The 24016-nt window shown below is 39.2% G+C and overlaps 1 protein-coding gene across 1 annotated transcript in view; it reads right to left on the reverse strand.

Moving 5' to 3' along the window:
* Positions 1 to 24016, reverse strand: part of gstcd (glutathione S-transferase, C-terminal domain containing) — a 48254-nt gene that overhangs the window by 9542 nt on the left and 14696 nt on the right. The window contains exons 6-9 of the mRNA XM_040024042.1: positions 9453 to 9568; positions 9069 to 9113; positions 7758 to 7886; positions 2093 to 2226 (exon numbers count right to left, since the gene is read on the reverse strand). Coding sequence (XP_039879976.1) covers positions 2093 to 2226; positions 7758 to 7886; positions 9069 to 9113; positions 9453 to 9568 — 424 coding nt within the window. The remainder of the gene's footprint in view (positions 1 to 2092; positions 2227 to 7757; positions 7887 to 9068; positions 9114 to 9452; positions 9569 to 24016) is intronic.

The following is a 24016-nucleotide window of genomic DNA, read 5'->3' on the forward strand; positions in this document are numbered from 1 at the left end:
CCGAGATAACACTGGAATACAATTTTACATGATATATTAGAAAAAAAAAAAAAAAGAACGAGAGCAGCTTGTCAGACGCCCAATAAAGAACTGCTGCGCCCGCTAAAAGTGGAAACAACAAACTCGTTTCACCACTTCAGTCATATTTACAACATCAAGCACAAGCAGGGTAGAAAAACACAGAAGGAGGAGATGCTAGCAGCTGACGATGTGCAAACTAAATGTTACAAAAAATGACTCAAGAAGAGCAAACAGTGGATGGAAGTCCTTGATGCAGTTACACGAAGGTACAGGATTAGGCAGGTTTAGGAAACTCAACTTAATAAAATATGTCTCTATTTAAATTTTATTATGTAACAATATTTTGCAGGTTTCAGAAGATTTCAAAGGTTATATTACATTATATTATTATTTCATGGTAAAGCTCAATAGTAATGCACTTATCTTACACTTTAACTTAAAACTTCCAACAAAAACACATTACTATTACTATTATGCTATAATGCTCCGTCTTGTAGCCCCTTATATCAATCGACTGACACATTGAATTAGACAGTGTGTCATCAATGAAAGCAGCTCACTGGAAAAGAAGGACAGCAAATGCCCTTCATTTTGTTTGCGTCAATAAATGCTGCCTGCAAGCTACAATCACCAATAAAACACTGTTCAGTATTTAATTAATATCATCAGAAATATCATTATTGCACATTTCCTTGAAATATCACACATGGTTTTGAGGCTGTATCAAGGAAGCCTTACTCACTATAGCAGCGGTCCCCAACCCCCGGGCCTCGGACCGGTACCGGTCCGTGAGTCGTTTGGTACCGGGCCGCGAGAGTTGAGGCTCAGGTGTGAAATGTATATTTTTCAGGGTTTTTATCGGTTTTCAGCGTTATTTTGTTATCGTTTTTATCATTTACTCGGTTTTCCTGGGTCTTTTCACGTGTGTTATGAATAAATGTTTTTTTTTTCGGTACCGGTACTAGTTTTATTTTGTTGTATTTATCCGCGACACCTTAAAGGCCGGTCCATGAAAATATTGTCGGGCATAAACCGGTCCGTGGCGCAAAAAAGGTTGGGGACCGCTGTGCTATAGAACACTGAAGAGTGCATTAAGGGCAAGAAAGACTTTGCATGTAGAGCAGGAGGTAACTGAGCTCCAGCTGAGCACCTGAAAATCTGATATCCTGATAGCTGTAATATAACTCTAGGTCACACGGCATCCTTTTTTCTTTTTTGCTTGCCATTTTAGAGTAGCTGCAAACAAATCTGATGATTTATCGTGCAACGTTTAAACAAGATTTAAAGCGGATGGACACTGGACAATGAATAAAGCAGAAGAGCAAATGATAGGATCTGTAAACACTCTACACTATAATTTCACCAACCTGAAGACTTGAACAGACTTGGCCTAACAACAAAACAAATATAATCTCCAGCTTCACTTGCTGGTGACCAGACTTGTTGCTACAACAGCAACTCTGTGTAACAGCCTTGTTTTTCAGCAATCAGTCACCAAAAGTTGTTTTAGTAGCAAACTGCTGCATCTTATGTACCATTAGTGAGCATAGCAACAGAATCAACAGCGTCTCCCTCCACCCTGTTTTCCATCTGTATTCAAACAGCACCGTGTCACGGCTTGCATGATCACCAGACGTTTGGATTAAATGGTTAATTTCCTCGTACGCCACATAATAAAGTCGTCGCTGACATTTTGTCCTAAATTTTCCAGCCAGCCTATCTGTCTGGCACATTCCTTCCAGTGTCTAAATTAAGAACCAAATTCTCAGTTCACATAACAACACAATGTGACTGGCGGACCATCTCGAGAAGGTGATGTGATGCTGCTGCCCCGAATTGGCAAACGGTTATGAGCAGTCAAAGGAGGCAAACAGAATGTAGTTAAGAGATATAGACTGTGTGTTTGTGAGTGACGACGAGATGAGAAACTAATGGAGAAAGTGACTCATAAAGACTGAAAGGCGAGGGAACAGGAACGAAGGGAAGCAACATCTATCTAACAAGAAAACATCATGGTTAGAACGACATTTTTAAAAGCAGTAACCCACAGACGTGGCACTGGATCACACACCTCTTGGGGAAGCTGAACTTCACAGCATTCTGGATGAAGCCGTAGCAGCAAGGACTAATAACAAAGGCGGCTCCGGCCTGGATGCAATGCTCCATTACCATATCTGTTGCAACGCCACATGCATGAAGGGCGACCTGCATTAGAACAGAAAAAGAAAGAAAACGCAAAAAAGTGTTACTTTCACCAACAAAATGATCTTGAAACCCTCAGATTTCCAACAGCAAAAACCAAAACTGAGAGCATGCACTCAATTCCATTGATTACTTCATAATGGCCACTGCTATTAAATAAATCTATGCTCTCAAAGGTGCAGACGCCGGGAGTAGCAGCAAACAAAATATATCAGTGCTTTTAGAGTGCAGGCACGGATGCATCAGGATTCCTATTGACAGGGTAAACTGTGCGTGGTGATGAACACCTAGCTATGCATTAGTAATGGTGTGGTTATATATTGGATTGCAGAATGGTACTAAGAGACCCAATATCCATCATTCCTGGCCCTGTCCATCTGCAAAAATGCATTATGATTTCTCAAGGACAACGAGTTTAATATCCAGACGTGACATAACTTCCTCTCATATGTACAGTGACAAACCACATGCCATGTTAATGGCCCAAATAAAATCCTTTTTAAACAGCCTGATGTCCCAATAGCTCCTGAACTCTCTGGAATGAACCCCATTCGACTCAAGCAGCGAGCTCCAAAGTCTATTTGTGTTTTCCAAGAAGTTGTCACTTGGCGTCTGTGAGTCTGAATTAACTGCATGTTGCCTTGACAGCAGTGCCACAAAGCAGAAGGTCAGAGCTGATCAGGACAGAATTGAGCCAGAACTGTTGGCACCACCACACACAAAGAGCAGAACATACAGACGCTCTGAGCCAAACCTCCACCCACCCATAAGGTCAGTGAAGGTTTTGAACAGAGGGTATATTTCTTACAGCGGCTTTACGTTTTTCTAGAAACTGAACTTTTAGCGTGTTTGATTAAAAAAAGATTCACACCCATAAAGATCTGTATCGATTTAAACGTGAACCCATTAAATGAGACTCTGTGATTTAAAAGAATAACTTCAATTACGTCCATTACCTTGTATCCATTTGACAGCTAATCTTCCATTTTATTAATGCTGTCAGGGAAAAAGCTTTATGCTTTTCTTAACAGCATGTTTTAGACTGATGATTAGGAGGAAGGGTTGCTATCAGAAATTACACGATGTTACACCTCCTCACATCTAAGGCAAAAATAATTACCAAAATAACACTATCACTCATTCCTAGCTTCTTAATGCTGTACATTAGTCATGCTGTAGTAAATCCTAATTACATTTTATAACCTTTAGCCTCCATTTACCGCAAACACAAAGCCAATCAATTAAATAAAAAACACACAACTGAAATGAAACACATTGTGATATGTCTTCGTAGCTAATGCTGTATTTACAAGTTCTGATGACACAGTCATCTCTGCTTTATAACTGTGGTATTGACAAAGCATGGACCCAACTTAACATGTTCACATTCTGAGTGCAGCTGATTAGAAATGCATAATGAAAGGTGAAAATGAACACGAGGCCAATTTAAATCTCACAGTCCTACCGAATTACATGCATATCCTGCTGAGCTTTGCCTCAAGACACAGTCTGGAAGAAGAAACCCTAAATTAATGCGCACAAGTAAAACTATGTTCATTTCTGGAGAGAGAAAGCTGTTTCTGGCTGCATTATTCTCTCAACAATCGCATCACAGAAATAACGAGGTTTCATTATTCACTCTTATTCCAGTAACTGTATCCCTCTCCAGGTCTATCTGGGCCTCAGACAGAGCAAGTTCCTGCAATACAGCTAATTAATACTTAATCAACATCATACGCATTTGCAAAATTGTGCTGCAAGCCCGTGCAATAGTTTTGGGAACTTTTTCTCAATACGGTGCAGTTTTAAATGTTCAGGTTTGTCTGTTTCACTAATTTTATTACATGTGGACAAATGAATGCTTAGATGTGTCGACCGACCTATATTAAGTATGATTACACCGAACCAAAGAGTTGTTTTCCTCTCAAAGGTGGATGTAATGATGCCTTTTACCTGAGGTGATCAAACTCAATCTTAACTCACTCTTTTGAAAACAACCAAGATTATAAGGAGAGTAGAAAATAGTCCTAATACACCATTAGTATTAGAGCTGCACCAGATAAAGACACTTCGCACTTAATCAATACTGATTTTTTACATGAAGCTCAAAGTAAGACCAGCTAGTGCATTTTTCTACAAGCAAACATAGAGGCAAATGAAAGAATCAACTGCAAACAATCAGACTCTTTAGCAGAACCAATAATGGACTTGCATCCAATAAAATTAAAACCTGCTTCAAGCTCCACAACTTTTCATGCCTCTATAGTCTGTAGACTGAAGAACGTCTGATAAGACACGTCATACAGAGGTTGGTTTAAGTTTAACACCGAGGCCATAAAATGAGCAGACACTGACTAACATCAGGGACACCTCAACTTAATTAGCCTGATTAAGTGAGTGTGCCTAAAAATGGGACCATGTATTATACATAGCAGGATTAAAACTGATGTGATATGTGGCTCCAACAGGTAGTAATTGCTTTGTCATACAGGAAGAAGCTTAGCCACAGTAAGAAACTCAAGCGGGGCAGAAAATTACAAGCATAAAAATTGTTCTATACATAAATATATTGTAAATTAATGCATCAGGTGAAATGAATCTGTGCGTGTGTGTGTGTGAGGAAAGATTCAGGCTACCCTGCAAAAGACACTCAGATATCGAGCAGATGAATAATCTGTGCTGTTTGTTTCTTGCCAAGTGGAACGAGTCTCAGTGGAGTGAGGATGCTGGAACAAAAGCTACTTCTAATTACAGGAGGTACGTATATTTTTCTATTTGTCTCGGTGGAAGTTAACGTGAGGCTACAAGAACAGCTGGTTTTTCTGACAGCTGTGACCACAGAGCTTTAACACAGAAGAGTAAGACAGATCACTGATCTAGCTCAGGCTGCCCAGAGAGCCTAAATAAGGCAAGAAGAAGAAAAGTTTTAACTTGTGTGCTTTTGTTTTGCTTGTTTGAAAAATTCAAACATCCAGTGCACGTCCACAGCTAAGTACCTATTTGCGCTAAATTGATAATTATTGCATCGAGAAGTCAAGAGCTCTGCAGATGGAGGTGGGTGTTAAACAAGACTGACAAGGGTTTTGGTGGAGAGTCCTCCTCAGTAATGATTTTTTTTGTGTTTGTTTTAACCCCATTTAGCATAAAGTTTGACAGCCAGTTAAATATTTAGTTTTACTTAAAACATTTACTGTGTTTAATCTTTAGGCTTAAACACAAGTTGGAGAAATGCAGTGTCCATTAGGAATTCAAAAGGAGATATTGCCGGTCAAGATTCTTGTACAAGAAACATAAATTAAATTGAATTGGCAGAAAACACTTTCCAATGATTATACTTTCCCTTCCAAACATGATTCCTTCTGTGAAACTCAGAGTATAAAGCAAATGAAAAGCATTGCTGGATACAGAAAATGAGAACAAAGCAAGAAAAGCAAGAAATTACCAGTCCTCACTGAAGAGATCTCTAAACTCAAAGTCCTAAATTTCCTGGATGAAACTACCCTTTGGCTTCCTGATAATCAGGGAGCACCGACGTACCCTGTTCTGATTAAAAGCTCCACTTCAGGAAATAAACAGTTATTTTGGTTGCTCTAACAAAAATAACTTCAAGTTGACATTTTCAAGCTCAGTGAAGAGATGAATGACACATTTCTCAATGTGATGCGATAAAAATACAGCGATCAGACACCTTAAAGCGAAGATGTGATTGTGGCAAAGTGGAAAATCGCACTTTGTTTATGCAGCGTTAATCCTTCTTATGTTTCAATTTCAGTCCATCAGTAGAGAACTAATACACTCTCTTCCACAGAAAAGGTCAGGTCGTACCCCTGTCAATGTACAGTACTGTGCAAAAGTCTTGAGCTACCCCTCATTTCTCTATATTTAGATAGGAAAATGGGAAGTGAGTGCAGCACATGTAAACATACATGGAAATACAGTAAAATAAAACAAAAAAGAGCGTGCACAATTCATAAAAAGAACATCAGTATTTGGTATTACCATTTTAATTCTTCAACACAGTCTGAACTGTCTTAGTAGGCAGGTTTCTTCTAATTTCTTTAAATAATAATCATCGGGAATAGTTCTCCAGGCTGAAGGACATTCAAAGCTCTTCTATGGATGCTGGCTCCCTTTTGTTCCATACCTCAGCCTTTCCTCCCTGTTTCCCTTCCTTGACCTCCACCCTTCCACTGAGACCATTTCTGATGAGCCTTTAGTCAATAGTAAATGGATGAACCTACAGGCCAGATGCATCTTTAAGGTCTTGTATCAGGTCAATGCTGCATTTTTTTCACCTCAATTTTTAAGGACATCGCTTTTAGATACTGTTCATCTGCTGCAGAGAGTTGTTTTTTTGGCCTTCCAGAAAAAATACATTTCGCTGAAAATGATCAGATACAAAGAGTGGACTAAAAATGAGTGAACAGCAGCCAATGTCACCCAAAAAAGTTTGAAAGACCTTCAAAAATCCTGGGGAGTTATTGCTCAAGACCACTTTAAAAAATTACAAAACGTCAGGCTCAGTGGAAGGAAAACATATTAACGTGAGGACTGGCTCAAGACTTTTGCACAGCACTGTACGTATGCACATTTTGTCAAAAAGCCAGATAACAACGATTGTTTTGATGCTACAGTTCTGTCAGTTATTGCATAATTAAAATGTTTGAATTTTTAATTCAGTCAAAGACAGAATATCACATTTCCTTTGCAGGATAGTGCAACAAGAGAAGCAGTGGGACAATTATCTGTGCACTGATTATTTATATTTCTATAAGAGAAGAGTTTCTATCCCAAATGTTATTATTGATTCAATTTTCCACATTTTTAAGATTCTCTTAGAAAGCTAAGCTGTGAGAAAACCAATTAGCTTTAAGAGGTATTTTGAAAAACCCCATTAAGATTCATGATACTGTGATTGCAATATTACAGTAATTACAATTTACAATACAATAAAACTGCAGAACAGATAATATAATAATTGCTCCTAATGGGTTTAATTTCATGGCTCTGGTGTAATTTAGTGACTTTTACCATGACAAATAGATTTGACATCACATGCGCTTGCTGCATTTTTGGTTTCTGTTTTTCACACACTGGGAATCTGAAGTGTTAACCACACTGTCTATAGCAGCGGTCCCCAACCCCCGGGCCTCGGACCGGTACCGGTCCGTGAGTCGTTTGGTACAGGGCCGCGAGAGTTGAGGCTCAGGTGTGAAATGTATGGTTTTCAGGGTTTTTATCGGTTTTCAGCGTTATTTTGTTATCGTTTTTATCGTTAACTCTGTTTTCCTGGGTCTTTTCACGTGTGTTATGAATAAATCTTCTTTTTTTCAGTACCGGTACTAGTTTTATTTTGTTGTATTTATCCGCGACACCTTAAAGGCCGGTCCATGAAAATAATGTCGGGCATAAACCGGTCCGTGGCGCAAAAAAGGTTGGGGACCGCTGGTCTACAGTACTGTACTCTTTGGATCATCATGCAAATAAATGAAACAAATTGTGCAAAAACTATTTTTGTAACTTGCTATGCTCACCCCGATGTGAAAAGGTCCAGTGAAGTAATCCAGATTGGCCTGAATGAAGCCGATATTTTTCAGACCGAGCTCAGCACTGCGACTCTGAGCCCTGACCAAGGACTCTTCTTTGTTCTCTATGAGGATGACCTTAAGCAATGACAGAAAAATCCCCACTGTGAGTAGCTGCTTCTTTTTTAAAAAAAACCCTGAAACAAGCACAGATGCATTTAAACTTATCCGTCTACATATCCTTAACAATATTAAAACACATCACAAATATTAAAAATTCTTAAACAAACCATATGCTTTGTGAAAAACTAAAGCATTTCATGGAGATGCATTTAATTATTAGGAATAATAACACATAATAACAGAGAGGGATGGGAATCGAGAAGCGGGAGGGGGTTCTTGTAAAGTACCCGCTTCCGCTTCTTTCAGTAGTTCAATTCCTCGGAATTGCTATTCTGCTTGTCTCAGAGGCTGGATCAGAGTCTCGCAGATGTTTAGCTAGCCTTTTCATTAAGGCAGGGAAGTGGTCCACTCAGGACCGGGTCTTTCCCTGCTGCATGTGCTGGTCGACTTCTTCTGGAGCTTCTGGAAAGCTTTGCACTCGTCAGGCCCATATGGGCTCCAAAGGCTCAGTAGCCCCCAGTGCACACAGCCAGCCCAGCGGTTTCCCAGCTGGGCAGCTGCCTGAGGGATTAGCTGGTTGATCTTGTGTCTTTTGACGTGTCTTCCTCCCCTCCCCCCCCAACCGGTCATGGTGGATGGCTGCTCCTCCCTGAGCCTGGTCCTGCTGGAGTTTTTTCTTCACACTGTCATAAAGTGCTTGCCCATAAGGCGTTGTCTGATTGTTCGGGTTTTCTCTACTACTGTAGGATCTTTACCTTACAATATAAAGTGCCTTGAGGCAACTGTTGCTATTATTTGGCACTATATCATTAAAATGTAACTAAAATTGAAATTAACATTAACAGGAGAGTAAAATGACTGAGGTGAAATTAAATGAATGTCATCAAGCAGCGACTCGAGTGTGTCCTGTATTTCGATAGGGTCATTTGCTGCATGTGATAAAATTAGCACCATCAAAACTGCACGTTGTTGTTGTTTTACCGTAATTATAATCCTAACGAGATCCTAATGAGAATCGATAACAGAGAATCGATAAGGAGTCAAATTGATAAGTGATATTTATAATGGAATCGGAATCGATTCCCATCCCTAACATTTTTAAAAATGCCTGCCAAAAGTCACCACATTCCACTCACGAACTCTACTTAACACGCAGCTAACACACAGAGACACACACAACATCTCCATACATGTTACCTGGCAGTCTGGAAGTGTGTGAGCAAGAACAATCCCTACGTGGCCCTGAGAAAGAGCACAAAGAATAAAAATATGAAAACGCATGAAAAGAAAACAGCACACATCAAAGAGGGCATCGACAGAGTTATGATTAGTGTCGCCCTTTCCAGCCCTGACCCATGCTGCGCAACTGCTCCGAGCCTGCATTTTCATTAGCACAATTACCAGTCTGCTTGTGCGCACCGGCCAGCAACAAAAGGCATTTAAAAAGGGAAGAAAAACGCGAGGGAGTGAGGGCTGGTTCCTTTCAGCTGGTCCCTAATGGAGCATCTATCGAATGCAGCCGTGGTCAGGTATAGTGATAAATATGCATGCTGAGCCGGACTGATGGATGAATACTCGTACCGTTCCGCTGCAGAAATCCACGATGGTGTATCCTGGCCTGGCGAGCTCTGTAACCATGGCAACCAAGTTATTCAGCTGTTGCATCTTCCTGACTGCACGGATATTTGACATTTTCCCTGCAAAAAAACAAAAACCAAAACACTCATTTCATTTGAGCATAAAGTGGGAAAAAATAGACTTTAACATCAAATTCATCCAAAACCCCCCAAAAAACAATTAAGGGATTTTTTTGTTGTTACACTCCCGGAGACGACAGCTATCAAACATGAATTACATTTTGTGAGGATTACAAAAGCCTTCTTTATAGCTTAGTTGATCTGAGTCAACATTAGCCATTTACAATAAACACAAGACTTTCGAATAAAGCACATTTTTCATTATTGTAATGTCGTCTTTCTTTCTGCTGTCAGGGAACAAACAGGCTTTTCCCGCAACTGCTCAAATTATGATTTACAGCCAGCTATTTCAGGTAATGGTTATAGCACACAGATGAAAAGGCCTCCACTCTCTCATCAGCATGTTTCTGGCCAACAGGGACCGCGAACAATCTTTCAACATCATAAAAAGCGGACCTTCCAGCCAAATTCAAATGTCCCCTCGTTGGTGGCAGAGTTTTCTGCTGCTGTGCGAGCAGTGTGTACCTCATTAACTCAAAGCGCACTGCAGCCTCCTGCATCTTCCGTTTTCCAGCACGTCACGTCGGCAGTGAGCCGTTGACGCGCTGTGAGGACACCATCTCTGGTCCATAAATCTAGAGTGATGAGTGTTTCATTTACCCCTGAGTCACACCCTCATAATCAGACGACTGGTATAGCAAAATCAAAATACTCCTATACTCATATCTAGCTCACGTTGCTTCATATACAATAACAGGAGAGGAGAAAAAATTCATTCTGCCACAAATGGGAAATTTCACAAAGGAGCCATTCAGCCTCTCGCACTGGCTGTTACTGAGCTGATCACAGTTATAGGGAGAGCACAATACATTAAGTGAATACAGAGAAACATCGGCAGGATACTGAGAAGACTGCTCTTCGTTTGGATGGGTAATTTACACAGCTACAGATATTTCTATATATGCACAGCTCAACTCCAAAAAGGCCTTAAAATAGAAGGTTTCTGAAGGCTGTGAACAGAACTAGATTTTAATTTTAAATTAACATGCAAAGCATGATAAGATTTGACGGTGCAGGAATGGATGTCTGGGACGTCACTAGGTATGCCAGGGATGCAAAAATGCAGTGCAGATTAGCTGTGTGTAATGTTTGATGTGAAAGACGCAGGACACGGGAGCTTTAAAACATCACCAGCTTATCTTTACTGATAAAGCTGATAAGACAAGCTTGGCCCATTTTGACAGACCTTTCCATTAATCCGACAGCCCGTGTGCTTCAAGTCTGAAGACGCACTTCACTTAGCACTTCACTTTCCCACAAAAGTCTTGATGGAAATCTCACCAGGTCAGACAGAGTACTGGTTTCAACATGATACGAGTGTGACTGCATACAGTCACGTTAACTCTCAGGCTCTCACCAGTTTACGACTGCGCATGCCTCTTGTGCATCTTTGTGAGGTGCTCAGCTCACTAGAGAATCCCCTTAACAGCAATAACATGAACACATTGGCATTTTATCTTATCGACTCTGTTTCTAATTTGCGATAAGATTAAGGCATTAACCTATGATGCCTCTCTCGCTACCTCTCTGAGCCTGTGAGGGACGTGCAAGGTGGCGTTTAGCACAGACACAGACAGACTTTTACCATGACCATGGCACGCCAAAGGTTTGGTTACAAAAACAACAACAACAATAATATTTCAATATATTGGACAATTTCTTTTGCAGACACACAAAATATGCTATATGTAGTTAAATGCTTGTTTACAGTATGCCTGACTCTGCTTGCACTGGTTGTTACTTTCCAAACATGTGTTTCCAGCAGGGATGCTGCAGCGTGGTGGCCAAACTATAAACTATGCAACAAAAACACCCATAACACATCGAGTCAAGGAGTTTATTGAACTCCTCTATGTATACCAAAGTATTCTAGAGTCAAATGTGAGGACTGGCAGTCCTGAAATGCATCAATAATCCCACTCACAGCGGCAAATGGCTGAAAAGGAAAACAATCAATGTCAAAAGTCAAAGTTTAGACCCCAATCTGACTGAAATGCTGTGGTGGGACCTTAAGAGAGCTGCACATAAACAAATGCCCACAAATCTCAATGTGCTGAAGCAACACTTTTAGACTCTCACACTCTGTGAGTCTGATAAAGTCTAAAAACCATTACTTCAAGTTATTGCTGCTAAAGATGATTCTACAAGCCACTAAATCAAGGGGTGTACTTAATTTTTTACACACTGCTTCTGCTTTTTTTGCTTTGGTTTGTGTTTTATAAATAATCACAATGCATCTCGGGGTGTATTTACCACATTTTAAGGCATTTTTTTTTTATTATATCCTTATATGTAACCCTGTAGAATAGAATAAACAGTGTATTTTTCATTTGACCTTTCTTCTACATATACATTTATTAATACATACATTCTAATTTAATCAAACATCTGATGTTTAATGGCAACAAAAGGTTTCAGATTCTGATTTAAAGCTCTACCTCTGCTCTGTAACAACCATCTTATATTGAATACAGAGGCTTATTTATCAAACAGGAGGGTTGAGGTTGGGCCCTCTGCTTGAATGAATAGTTTCACAAGTACATCACGACATGATGCCAAAGTTGCTAGCTAAGGAATAATAACATAAAGGGTAGTGAATACAACCACTGTGCCCGAATAAAGCTTGGTCAAATAAAATATAGCAATTGTGACACAGAAGCCTCAAAGGTCTTATCCAAACCCTAACTTACAAAAGAAAACCAATCACAAACCATGTAATTCACACAAAGCTCACTCTGAGAAGGACCCATCTACAGAGATTTTTTTTCTTCTCCACTTTTCCCCCCTCATGCATCCCAACTAGATGTTCTATCCCTCAGTCACTTTACTTATAAAGTGAAACCAGCTGGAGCAATCACAAGTATGACAGAAACTGCAACTACCACCTAGCTCAGCCCAAATGATCCACTTGCAAGCAGAGCTGTTTGACGGGTACACATTAACTCAACTTTCCTCTATCATTATTAACCCAACATTTCAGCCATTAGTTAGGCACTGTCCTTTACAGCATTATGCCAAGTAATTAGGAAACCATGCATAAATTATCTTTTATGGGTAGAAGACTGACAGCAAGGACTGAATCTATTCACCTGAAACCATATTACAGGAAATTAGAGTTTAAAAAAAAGAAGCTTGGCGAAAACGCTGAAACATGGCTTGTTGTAGACAAACAATTGTCACATTTACAGATATTCATTAAGAATGTCATGTTTTCTTAAAACAAGAAGAAAAACACATCATAACTGATTGGGCATAACTTTACGGCCTGATATTGTGTTGGTCTCCCCTTTGCTGCCAAAACAGTCCTGACCCATTGAGGTATGGACTCCACTAGACCGCTGAAGGCGTGCTGTAGTATCTGAAACAGCTTCCTTAAGTTCCCATGGATCAGACTTTTTTGTCCAGCACATCCCACAGATGCTCAATTGGACTGAGATCTGGGGAAACTGGGGAACAAGTCAACACCTTGAACTTGTCAAACCATTCCTGAAACGAGGCCACAGCCTTCAAGGAATACTGGTCCCATGAAAGGGTGTACGTGGCCCGCAACAATGCTGAGGTAGGTCCGTGTTAAAGTATCATCCACATGGATGGTAGGACCTAAGGTTTCCCAGCAGAACATTGCAAGCATCAAAACGGCCTCAGCTGGTTTGCCTTCTTCCTATAGTTCATTATGGTACGGTCTTCCCTTGGTAAGCAATGCACACACACCCGGCCATCAACGTGAAATAAAAGAAAACATGATTCATTTGACTAGGCCACCTCCTTCCATTGCTCTGTGGTTCAGTTCTGATGCTCGCCTACTCATTGTTGGTGCAACAAAGTGTGATGCGTTGTGTATTCTGACACTTTTCTATCAGAACCAGCATGAACCTTTTTGTGGCAGTCTGAGCTACGGCAGCTCGTCTTGACCACACAGGCCAGCGTTTGCTTCACTAACAGATGTCAAGGTGAAGTCATAAACAGTGTCATAATGCCTGATTGATGTCTAAAATCAGTATAATCGGGCAAAACATAAATGCAAGTGTAATTGATGGATTTATAATCACTCTGCTATCCATAGCTTACACACTGTATATATGCTTAAATACAATGTAAGACCAAAACAATAATTTTTGGATTTTCTGCTTTACCTGCCTACATGGGAGAAAATATTTATTCATTGGTTATACTACACAACCACAATCCCAGTCTCCGGTTGAGAAACGTAATTACTTCTTTGTTCCGGATTATGTTTCTTTGACCTCTCAGTATATTCTGCTGACATGTTCCTTTGGTTGGAATCTGATGGGGTTCAGGTGTTTTCTTCTCAAAGAGTTTTGTGTTTAACCTCCTTCCGCAGGCGAATGTGAGCCGAAAGCAAGCACACTGATGTTGGCGGAGGTTATGAACAGGTGCACGGATGCCATCCCACCCAGATAACTCCAGGCACAAAGCCAGAGATGACAAACCTAGTAAGAGGGTTGGTATCACAGAAACAAGTTTTCTGTTTTCGTAGGAGGCTGACTCTGCTTTGACATCTCCCAAAGCTCAGAGAGGAGAAAACATGCTGTGGCAGCATCACTGGAGGGAGACACAGGATCCATTAATGTGTGTGTCCTCTGCTGCTAAAAGGTGCCTAGCACTTCTGCTGCTGGCACTGAGCCCCGATCTACCGCCTTTTCCCCCTGATGCTGCAGAACTGCCTTCCTTATCAGGGAGGTCCATCACACAGATTAGAATGTAAACACATTTCTGTGGCACACGGGACCTCTGTATTCTGCAGGATCCACCTACCATCTCTAAGAGGACATGCTGGTTTAAAAAGCAAATATAAGAAGGGGCTGGTTTGAGATTTAAAGTTGAGATTATTTAATGTTTGACTTCAATATTTTACATTTTTGGATTCCATGTTTGTTTGGAGAAATTGCTAACTCTATTTACTGCCAGAGTGGCAAAAATGTAGGAGAATGTTCTCTTTGGAAAACAAAAAAAATTCTCCAACTCTTTTTTATTTTCCAGAGTCTGATTTGCATTTTAATTTAGGACAGCGCATTTGTGTGCCCAGAAATACCCATGCATGCTATCAACTGTTAAAAGTACCACCTTTTACATAGAGATCCTGCTCCATTTAATCCCTAACACCATTGGGATAGAAAGTTTCCATATGTTCATGTAACGTGCACATGCCAGAGTAACTCAGCCTCAGACGTGTACCAAAACCTACAGGAGCTATCTCCTGGATGACGCTATTGGTTCTGCTGCTATAGAGGAAATGAATTTCCAAGAGTGGAGCATGTCTGCAACAGTGTTCCCTGACAGAGTAATCCATTTACAACCACGAAATATGAAGTCACAGGATGTCATGTGAAAAGATGGCGAGCCAGAAAAGCGACAACTTCCAGAGAAACTCATTATGCGAATCACATATGGACAGCTTTCCATGGCATGCAAGCATATGGCTAAAAAGAACTATAAAGAATAGAATACAGTATTTTGTATGTCTTTAATATTGTGGCAGTGAATGTACATTTAGATATTGTTGCAATAAATATAAATATTTACCTAAGCATACTAAATTATGTAAATATAAATCTCTGTGTGGGTTCAGTGTTTTCCATTTTTAAATAGTCTTTATCTGACAGAGGTGCTGCAAAGTGCATGGGCAATTTTAGAGTCATTATCTCCATTAGGCTTATGTACAATAATGCTTTGACAATATGATTTGGGGCAGCTGTATGTAATAATAGGATGAGATTATTTTTTAAATATATAGGAACAAATGTTTTAATATTGACTGTAAATGGTGTTTAATGGTCTGAGACGAGTAATTTATGTGTCAGTATACATATAAAGTAAATAAAACACTGGTTTACTCTTTGACATGGTAACTATGGAAGGAAACTTAAATACTGCATTCAGTTAAAATATATGTTGTATATTTTTCATACCATACAGTCTACTGGAAGGAAACAAACACAGAAAAGTACAGACAAACAAAGGAGAGACTTTATGATGGTCACCAGGGTGAAAAGAGAAATGCACATATTGATTTTGAAATAAGAAAGGCTGGAGTTTGAAGAGGGAACTGTTGCATTCAACTGAATACATGTTTGCATAACTATAAATCGAATAATAAAGTCATATCCAAGTACCGATATAGTTATATATCTGTTGATATAAGCACAGGGAGACCCAATGTGCTCAAGTGTTTCGGAAAATGAAATGGCAACAGTGTGGATCATCTTCACAACCACTTCAGCAGTTCTTCTGAACGCGCTGTGAACGCCTGGATCCGGCTTAAGTAGCCATGAATACGGCAGAGTGTCAACTGATAAGTTTGATTGCGGAAGTTTTGCAAAGAAACAATGGCAATGTTTTCTTGCCTTGGCAGCTGCTCACAACAGTGTGTGTGTGTGTGTGTGTGTGTGTGTGTGTGTGTGTGTGTGTGTGTGTGTGTGTGTGTGTGTGTGTGTGTGTCATAAAAACAAGTTAACAGATCTTGTGGGAGTTGGAAGTGCCAAAACCGAAGATCCTTAAAAAAAAAAAACTAATATGAAACCGTAACCTGTAAACACCAAGTCCTGCAGCTCAGCCTGTCATAACTGCTGAATAAAATATTCAATTCTTTCACTGTCTAGGCCAAAAATGCTCTATAAATAATAATAACAATAAAAAGGTCTGTGCGCCTCATACCAGTGAAAGACTGGCTGATGTAACCACAGCTCCTGTTTCATTGCTGGGTGACAGAAAACAAGCTATATTGCAGGCACGACATGGGACTAGAAGAGTGTGACTTGCACACATAGACCCAAATAAAGAGTGCTTCTGACCACTTAATAAATGAAATGCCTGGAGCTCAGTCACTAAAGTAAAAATGGATTAGAAAGACTTTGACAAATGCCTGCCAGGATATGAAAGGCATAAAAGCACACGGGGTAAGAAAAACATGTCCTGCATGTACTTTTTTCAAAACCACATCATTGATGACTTTATGATCATAGTAATTAAAATTCAATGTCTACTTTAAATGGCCATTCCACTGCAACTAATGAAAATATGCCAAATATTTTGTTCATGTAAGGCATTTGTCACTTAGCTAATTAAAACTCTAATTTCACAAAGCTAATTACACATTTGCTGTTTGCCTGTCAGCAAACACCCTCCCTTTAAAAGGGAAATATTTCGTCATGTTGTAATGTCTTAACAACGCCGAAGCACCAAGCAGGTCCCCCTTAAAGCACAAACTAAGTCTTTGTTAACTTGTTCTTTTTTTCGTGCAGTTTGCTGACACGTGCACTTGTAGCTGCCGTTCATTGCGATCTATAATTATGACATCAGAAGGAGACTGGTGAGGAAGGTGGAAAACCTTTGCACAAATACGGGTTCTCTCTCCAGTGTTAGATTTGCATCCCTAATATTAATTTCTGTGGAGTTAAAGGGACATTCAACATATTTTTATTCTGTCAGGAACCCAATGTTTCTGTATATGGCAGGTAGAATTGTTAGCTTGTCAACTTCTTTTCCCTAATTCAAAAGCTGAACATATTGTTGGCATTTATAAGTTTACGCACTGGTGCATTTGGCCATATGTTCATCATTATGGAAATCTGCAAGCTAATGAATGAGGAAATGAGCTCTGGCATGTCTTTGCAGCGTGTTGAATGTTGGTTATTAATGACAGGCAAAAAATCCAAATTCAGCCAACAGTGTAATTATCACGCCATATATTCACACGTATCTTTTAGAAGGGCAAGGAGACTGGAGCCTATAATGGGAAGTTAAAGGTGGAGGTGGACAGGTTTGCCAGTCATTGTGTAAATAATATGGGGGAAATTCTGAAAGCTTTAACAACACATGCCAAGAGGTTTGAAGCTATGAGGAGAAACGCTGAGCAGTAAAGATATAAAATCTTACTGACGATCACTGAAAGCTTCAATAGTTGTCAAGCTGTCAGAGAAAAAATATCCTGGCGTCACTCAAAGATTTTTCAGCGCATCTGTGTAAGACTGTAGTGACAAGAAAAACAAAAGGTAATGAAAATAAACACGAGGAAAAAACTTCTCATTGTGCATCCTTAAGCAGTGTTGGAATGTCTATCAAAACATGACCTAGCTGTACGCGTAGCTGTAGGCGAGAGGTTGGGAAAATTATGGAACTCCTTTTGTCCCTCCAACAGGTCGTGACACATTCCCAATCTGTGTGCAATGCCTTGCTTCAATATGAGCGTTCAACCAGACATAACAAACGTGTTTCCTGAAATACACCAGTTATCATCTGAAATTATGTTGGAACCATTTATTAATAAATTACAACTGAAAAATTAGTAATTGGCAAAAATGTATAAATTCCAATCTATTGTTTTCCTTTTTCCTTAGCAATAAAAAAGTCACTGTCTCAGTAGACACAATTTAGATCTAATGTCGGATTTGGCCATAATGCACAGCACTACATGTGGCACAAATCAAACACAGCACCAGAGCACAAACACTTCATACCACCAGTCATGTGTCTAGACTTTGCTTTGCTATAGTTACTTCCACATCATAACTTTTTTAATTACACATACTGTTCTTTTTATGCCATAACTGGGATGAAAACTGACCTAAGTCTGCTTTATAAATGAGCTGCCTGTAAAATTAAGTGGGCTGCATATGGGGTTAGGTGATCTGTTCTCCTCCCATGAGACTCAGAGTAACCCGCACCACTGCAGCCGGTATCATCCATTTGTTATAGTGGTGCTATCCACCCTCCATAACCAATGCTGTGTGTTAAATAATGTTATAACATTTTCCTGGTGTTTGAGTTTTTGTATCCTCACAGTTTTACTAACTTGCTCAATCAGCTTTTGTATATATAAAATAGCTTATCTTCACCATGTTCAGCCCACACACAACGTGATCTCTTGCTGACAATCACCCATGCCAAATTAAACAAAAACGAGTGGAGATAAACTAGTATCTCTACAAATTATTATTCCAATTTAAAATCAAAGCCCCAGATAAAAAAAAATAGCCTTCTTCTGTTTTCTTTAACTTCTAAAAAGGGAAAGGTGCATCAGGGACGCAAAACTGAAACTACAGTGAGGCAGATTAAATTGACAGAATTACATTTATCCAATAGTAAAATATTGATTTCATAAAACAGGAAAACACGAAAAGTTTGCCTTTATTGGCAAACTGTCGGCAATAACTCGGGCCATCTCTGACACCACTCCAGCTGCAATAAGAAACTAAACTATCCTGTAGTGATTTGTAGGTAATTTCAGCCTTCTGACATTGTTCGTTGGGCTTGACATCACTTCCATTCACATCAAAGAAAGTGTGTTTTGAATATTGATATTTTGAAAGTATACATAGTGCTTATTCTCAAAGATTTCTGGATGGTTAAAGAGAGACAAAAGCAACACCACGACAAGCTTAGCTACTGTATCATTTCAACACTTATGGAGATAGCATTGAATATCTTAGCCATCATTATAACAATGTGACATTTTAATAATGGCACGTCAAAGAAGACAGATCAATAACTCTCCTTTCGGCTCCCATTGATTGCATAGTCTAAATGTTGGCTTGCAGTCGGTCTCCTGGGCACCGTTCGCTGCCCTGTTTAAAGTGGATGTGGCAGGGGAAAAACTCCTACATTCTTTTGCTTTAAAACTCGGGTCGTTCGTAATCGATCCATCCTGTAATAGCCACAAGCACATTGTTGCAGAAGATTCAATGACCACAGAGCTGTAATCTGGACCAGCACATTCACAGCTCAGAGAAACAAATAACCTGAGGCCATCCAAAGGCTGACACGCTGGTAAACTATCTTCACAAGGAACACACCGTTTGTGTACTTGAAATGTGTTTTTTATATATATTTTTACCACAGCAAATCAATCTGTCCTATTTCATGAGGTACTGGAACCCAAAGAAGGTCACATGTTATGAGTTTTTCAAGGAAAGAAAGCACTACAATAAACTTCTGTAGATTAAAGAATTTTGAGATCTGTGTAAATGAGAATAGAACAATGTAATTAAGGGAAGACGATTCAAATGCTTTTATTTAATTGAAAACTTTAGTAAACAGAATGGTTAAAAAACGATTATGGGAATTTTGACTTTGAAAGTAGGAACCTTTTGTTTAAAAAGTAGCTTATTATCAGTAACAGCATCTAACACTATACATCATTACAATATTGAAAACAATATAGAAACACATTTAAATGAAATGTAATAAAATGATTGCGTTCTTCAAAACTGCACTTTCAAGACGTGAGGAAAATAGATGAAATAAAAAACACTTTTTTAACATTTCTTCAGGCTACAAAGAGCTACAAGTATGTTAAGTCTAGAAAATGCTTAATTTCACCTGTTCTTTCTGTTACGGCTCCTCAAAGTCTTCCTCCACAGTTGTACATTTAAACTAAGTAGTTTGTTTTTATTCAGCGCACACTCTCAGCACTCTACACTCTGCCAGAGCTGTCAAAGTCAGGGAGTATATGGCATAAAGCTGGCATCGTTGGGGGGCTGTGTCAATGTCTTTTGGCCTGCAACCTTTGTAAAATCTTCCAGCCAGAATGGCTTTTAGCCCTAGTTTTGCAGTGCTAACTCAAGTATAAATAAAGGCTAGTTGGACACCAGCCAACTGGTGTCCCTTTTGCTCTCTGTGTCCTTACAGAAATATTGGGTTGTCAAAGGCAGGGCCCCTCTGAATAGAGAAATAGAGAAATGTAACCTTATTATTGTCACTGCAGAAACAAACACACTCGTGGAGCTTAAAAGCAAGATTTTAACAACAAATACTCTGTTTTGATGGAATAAAAATCATTGCTCCTTTAGCTTTCTTTGGCTCTCCAGCTCACATTTTAATTAAGTGATAGAAAGCAGACACTTTGTCTCAATATTTATCTGTGTCCTCGTTATATCCACAAATGTGTTGGCGCTACACAGACATTCCTATTTAGGAATGTGGGACAAGAATCAAGGGATTACAGACTGGCCACAAACACCACACGTGCCCTTTGGATAATTAGAGGAGGATTTACGAGTCATTATTCTGTCTTACGGAGCTGTCTGCATACTAAAGGCACAAATCGTGCGAACACTGATGTTAAACTCAGTCTCAAACCTCTTCTCACAAATTCCAAACCAAAAATAGCCTGATACACATTAGTGTAGATAAAAGAATCTACAGTTGTCAAAATATCAAGGTAGGTCGCTCCTGCAGCCTAGGTGATATATGTTTATTGTAAAAAGATCTGCAGACACAGAAACAGACAAAACACGTGCATAAAAGACGATTCTCGCCTTTATCAGTGTAATCCTACACCATGAGGGTCTAAAATACACAAGGGAAAACACAACTAACAACAAGGTGTTGAACAAAAGCAACTGAGACATGCATGCCAAAGTCTATACACAACCTTGCTTTGAGCCAAATTAGATGTGGGCAATGGGGGAGGTCCCTCCTATATAAAGAGCACATTTTATGGTACTCACTAAAACCAAATATGACACATCATCTATTATAGTTCAATCGATACAGAACTGAATAAAAAGGTTTGAGCTTTTCTTTGAGCCCGTGCTTACAAAGACAGAAATTCCAGTGAGGTGACACATAATGATGGGAACAGCAAAATACTTTAATTTTGCTGTCAGGAGTTTGTAAAAATAAAGTTGAAAACATGTCCTTTGTGTCAAAGCAATGCTTATGACCTGAAATTATAGAGGCTCTGAACAGAAACAAAAGGAGGGTAGGAAGCGAAAAGGAAGAAACATGGAAAAAGAAAAACAGACAGAAGGAGAGAGCGTGCATACTGCAAAATATGCCAGCTCACATAGTATATCAACAAGACAGATGCATGCCATATTTAAGAATGAAGTATCAAGCTGCAGATTTCAGCTCTCCATTGCTAATTTAAGTTACTCTATTAGTTCAACACTGCTATGGAAAATATTAGTAATCAATTAATTATGTGACATTTATTCATTTTTGGAGGCTTTGCTTTCCACACATAACCCACAATAAAGGTAACCGGATTAGCATCTCCTCGTTTCCACTTGTAATTATAAATTAACACAGTGGAATGCAACATTTTATAATAATATGTGAAATGTTTGTAGTGGACGTACATGTTGAGTCATAGGAAACCATCAAAACATCCTCATTAGGTGGTAAAGTATTTAAGCGTTGCTCATTTTGTTATGTTCAGTGTTTTAATGTGGAATCAATTCTTTCTCACCCCTTATTAATCAATACACAACACTTAATCAAGGCAAATCAAATAAAGACTGTAAGGAGTGTTTAGCTAATTTGTTAAAAATAAGTATGATAACAAATATGACTTCTGAATATTGGAGAAAAACAACTACTAAAGTAAAAAGTCCAAATATTTTAGACTTCATAAAAAATGATTTCATCATTTAATTACACTATAATGTCTACAATGGAAAAATATAGTGGTAACTAAAGGAAAATATATTTTTTCCCACATACAATAGTCTAAACTATGCTCCACAGGAATGGCCTGCAGAGACGAGATTGCGCAGGCTGAACACACTAATCACTAATTAATTACGAGTGCAGTGAAACTGCGTTAGAAACATGTAATCCAAAACTCATTGAAAACTAGCTGAGGGTAAGGCAAATTGTCTTCCTCCTCAATACCCACACTGCAATCCCTCACCAGAGATTATTGAACAAAACAAAACTGGGGAGACAAATGAATATTCATGATATGACATTTGCAAGGAGCTCATCGTGGAGGCAGTCAGTGGCTCTGCATTTAAATGGGCACAATTCAAACATCACTGCAAATAGTGAAACTCTGTAGTAAGCCTCCAGGGAGTCTAGATGTGTTTGAACCTGAATTGTAGAAATAAAGTGCCAATTATCCCTCTAATTACGAATAAAAAAGCTAGCTGCCTGTTGTGCTGGCTCCCATGTTTACGGCATATCTTTAAATCTGCAATTTAAAGGCTCTAATGAGTTCAATTAATTGAGAATGAGAGGAGTGATTTGGGAGTCACAGCCTGCTGTTTGGAGTTGTAAGCCCACGGGGATGCATGTTAACCAAATGTAGGGATACAGTTCAAATATATCCTCACTTAAAATAATACGATCATTTAAAAACACATGCATACTGTATATTTATATTTGTATCAAAATATTCTCTACAAAGAAACTACAATCTCTCATTTTAACGACATAGGGGTCATATGATTGTTGGGTTTTTCTCTGTATGTATCATTGTCGGGTCTACCTTACAGTATAAAGTGCCTTGAGGTGACAGTTGTTGTGATTTGGCGCTTTATAAATAAAAATGAATTGAATTGAATTGAATTCCAGGTCTGAAAGGCGACACTAGTGAGAAACGGTTTTAAACTTGCCCTCTAACACCAGCAGTGGTGACTCCTGTGGTTTGAAAAAGAAAAAGAGTCTGAGAGAAGTCTATGGAAAAGTGACCATACTACTCATATAGTTACTTGATCTTAAAAACGAAAATATGTTCATTTCCTATAACATTTAGTAACATCTCGTATAATCCCGCTTCTTGTCCTAGAAGAGCTGGGATAGGCCTCTGCCTCCCTGCAACCTTAAACTGGACAAGATGAATGGGTACACGATATAGCATGGGATGTTTTAGGGTGGACATAACTTACGACTGGTAAGCGCTAGAATATCAACACTGTATGAGTGTGTAGTGCGAGTGTCGTTTGTTTCTCAATCACATCCAGCCCTCACTCTTCGTGCACGTTTAAAAACACCACGACCCCAAGGACCGAATGGGTCAGCTCAAAGTTTCGGTTTTACACAGTAATGGTATCCCAGTGTCAATTTTTGTTGTGTTTTGTCTTTTGTGGTAATTAGCAAATCTTAGCACGCTAAACTAAGAAGGTGAACTGGGTAAACATCGGGATGTTAGCATTATCATGCATGCATTTAGCTTAAAGCACCAGTGTGGCACTGATTTCTTATGACTCAGTCAAATGAAAGTGAAAACAGGACAGCAACCTTATGACTAGGATGAGCAAGTAGTTGCAGCGATCAACTGGTTGCCACAGGTTGAGGGTGCTACGTGCTTAACCTTTGTTGATACAGTGGTCTCCAACTACTGTTTTCCTTAGTATGACTGTAGCATCAGCTATCCGCCCTGTTTCAGTTATCGGCATGTTGAAGAGACGGGTTCGTTCAAGGTTCGTCTGGCACATTTGCACTTAAAGAAATGTTGCAGTTCCTATTAATCTTTCTTAATAACTTTGAGATTCTTAGATTAAACACTTTGGACTCAGGAGGAATATTTGATTTATTACAAGCATTTGGAGAGTTGAAGTTCTGAATGGTGTCAAGATCAGTAAGTTACATTTAGTGCTGGGAAACTGGATGGAGATTTTAATTAGTCTGGTATCCAGGGTTAGT

Source organism: Simochromis diagramma, unplaced genomic scaffold (assembly GCF_900408965.1).
Source record: "Simochromis diagramma unplaced genomic scaffold, fSimDia1.1 OVJJ01000302.1, whole genome shotgun sequence".
Classification (NCBI taxonomy): domain Eukaryota; kingdom Metazoa; phylum Chordata; class Actinopteri; order Cichliformes; family Cichlidae; genus Simochromis; species Simochromis diagramma.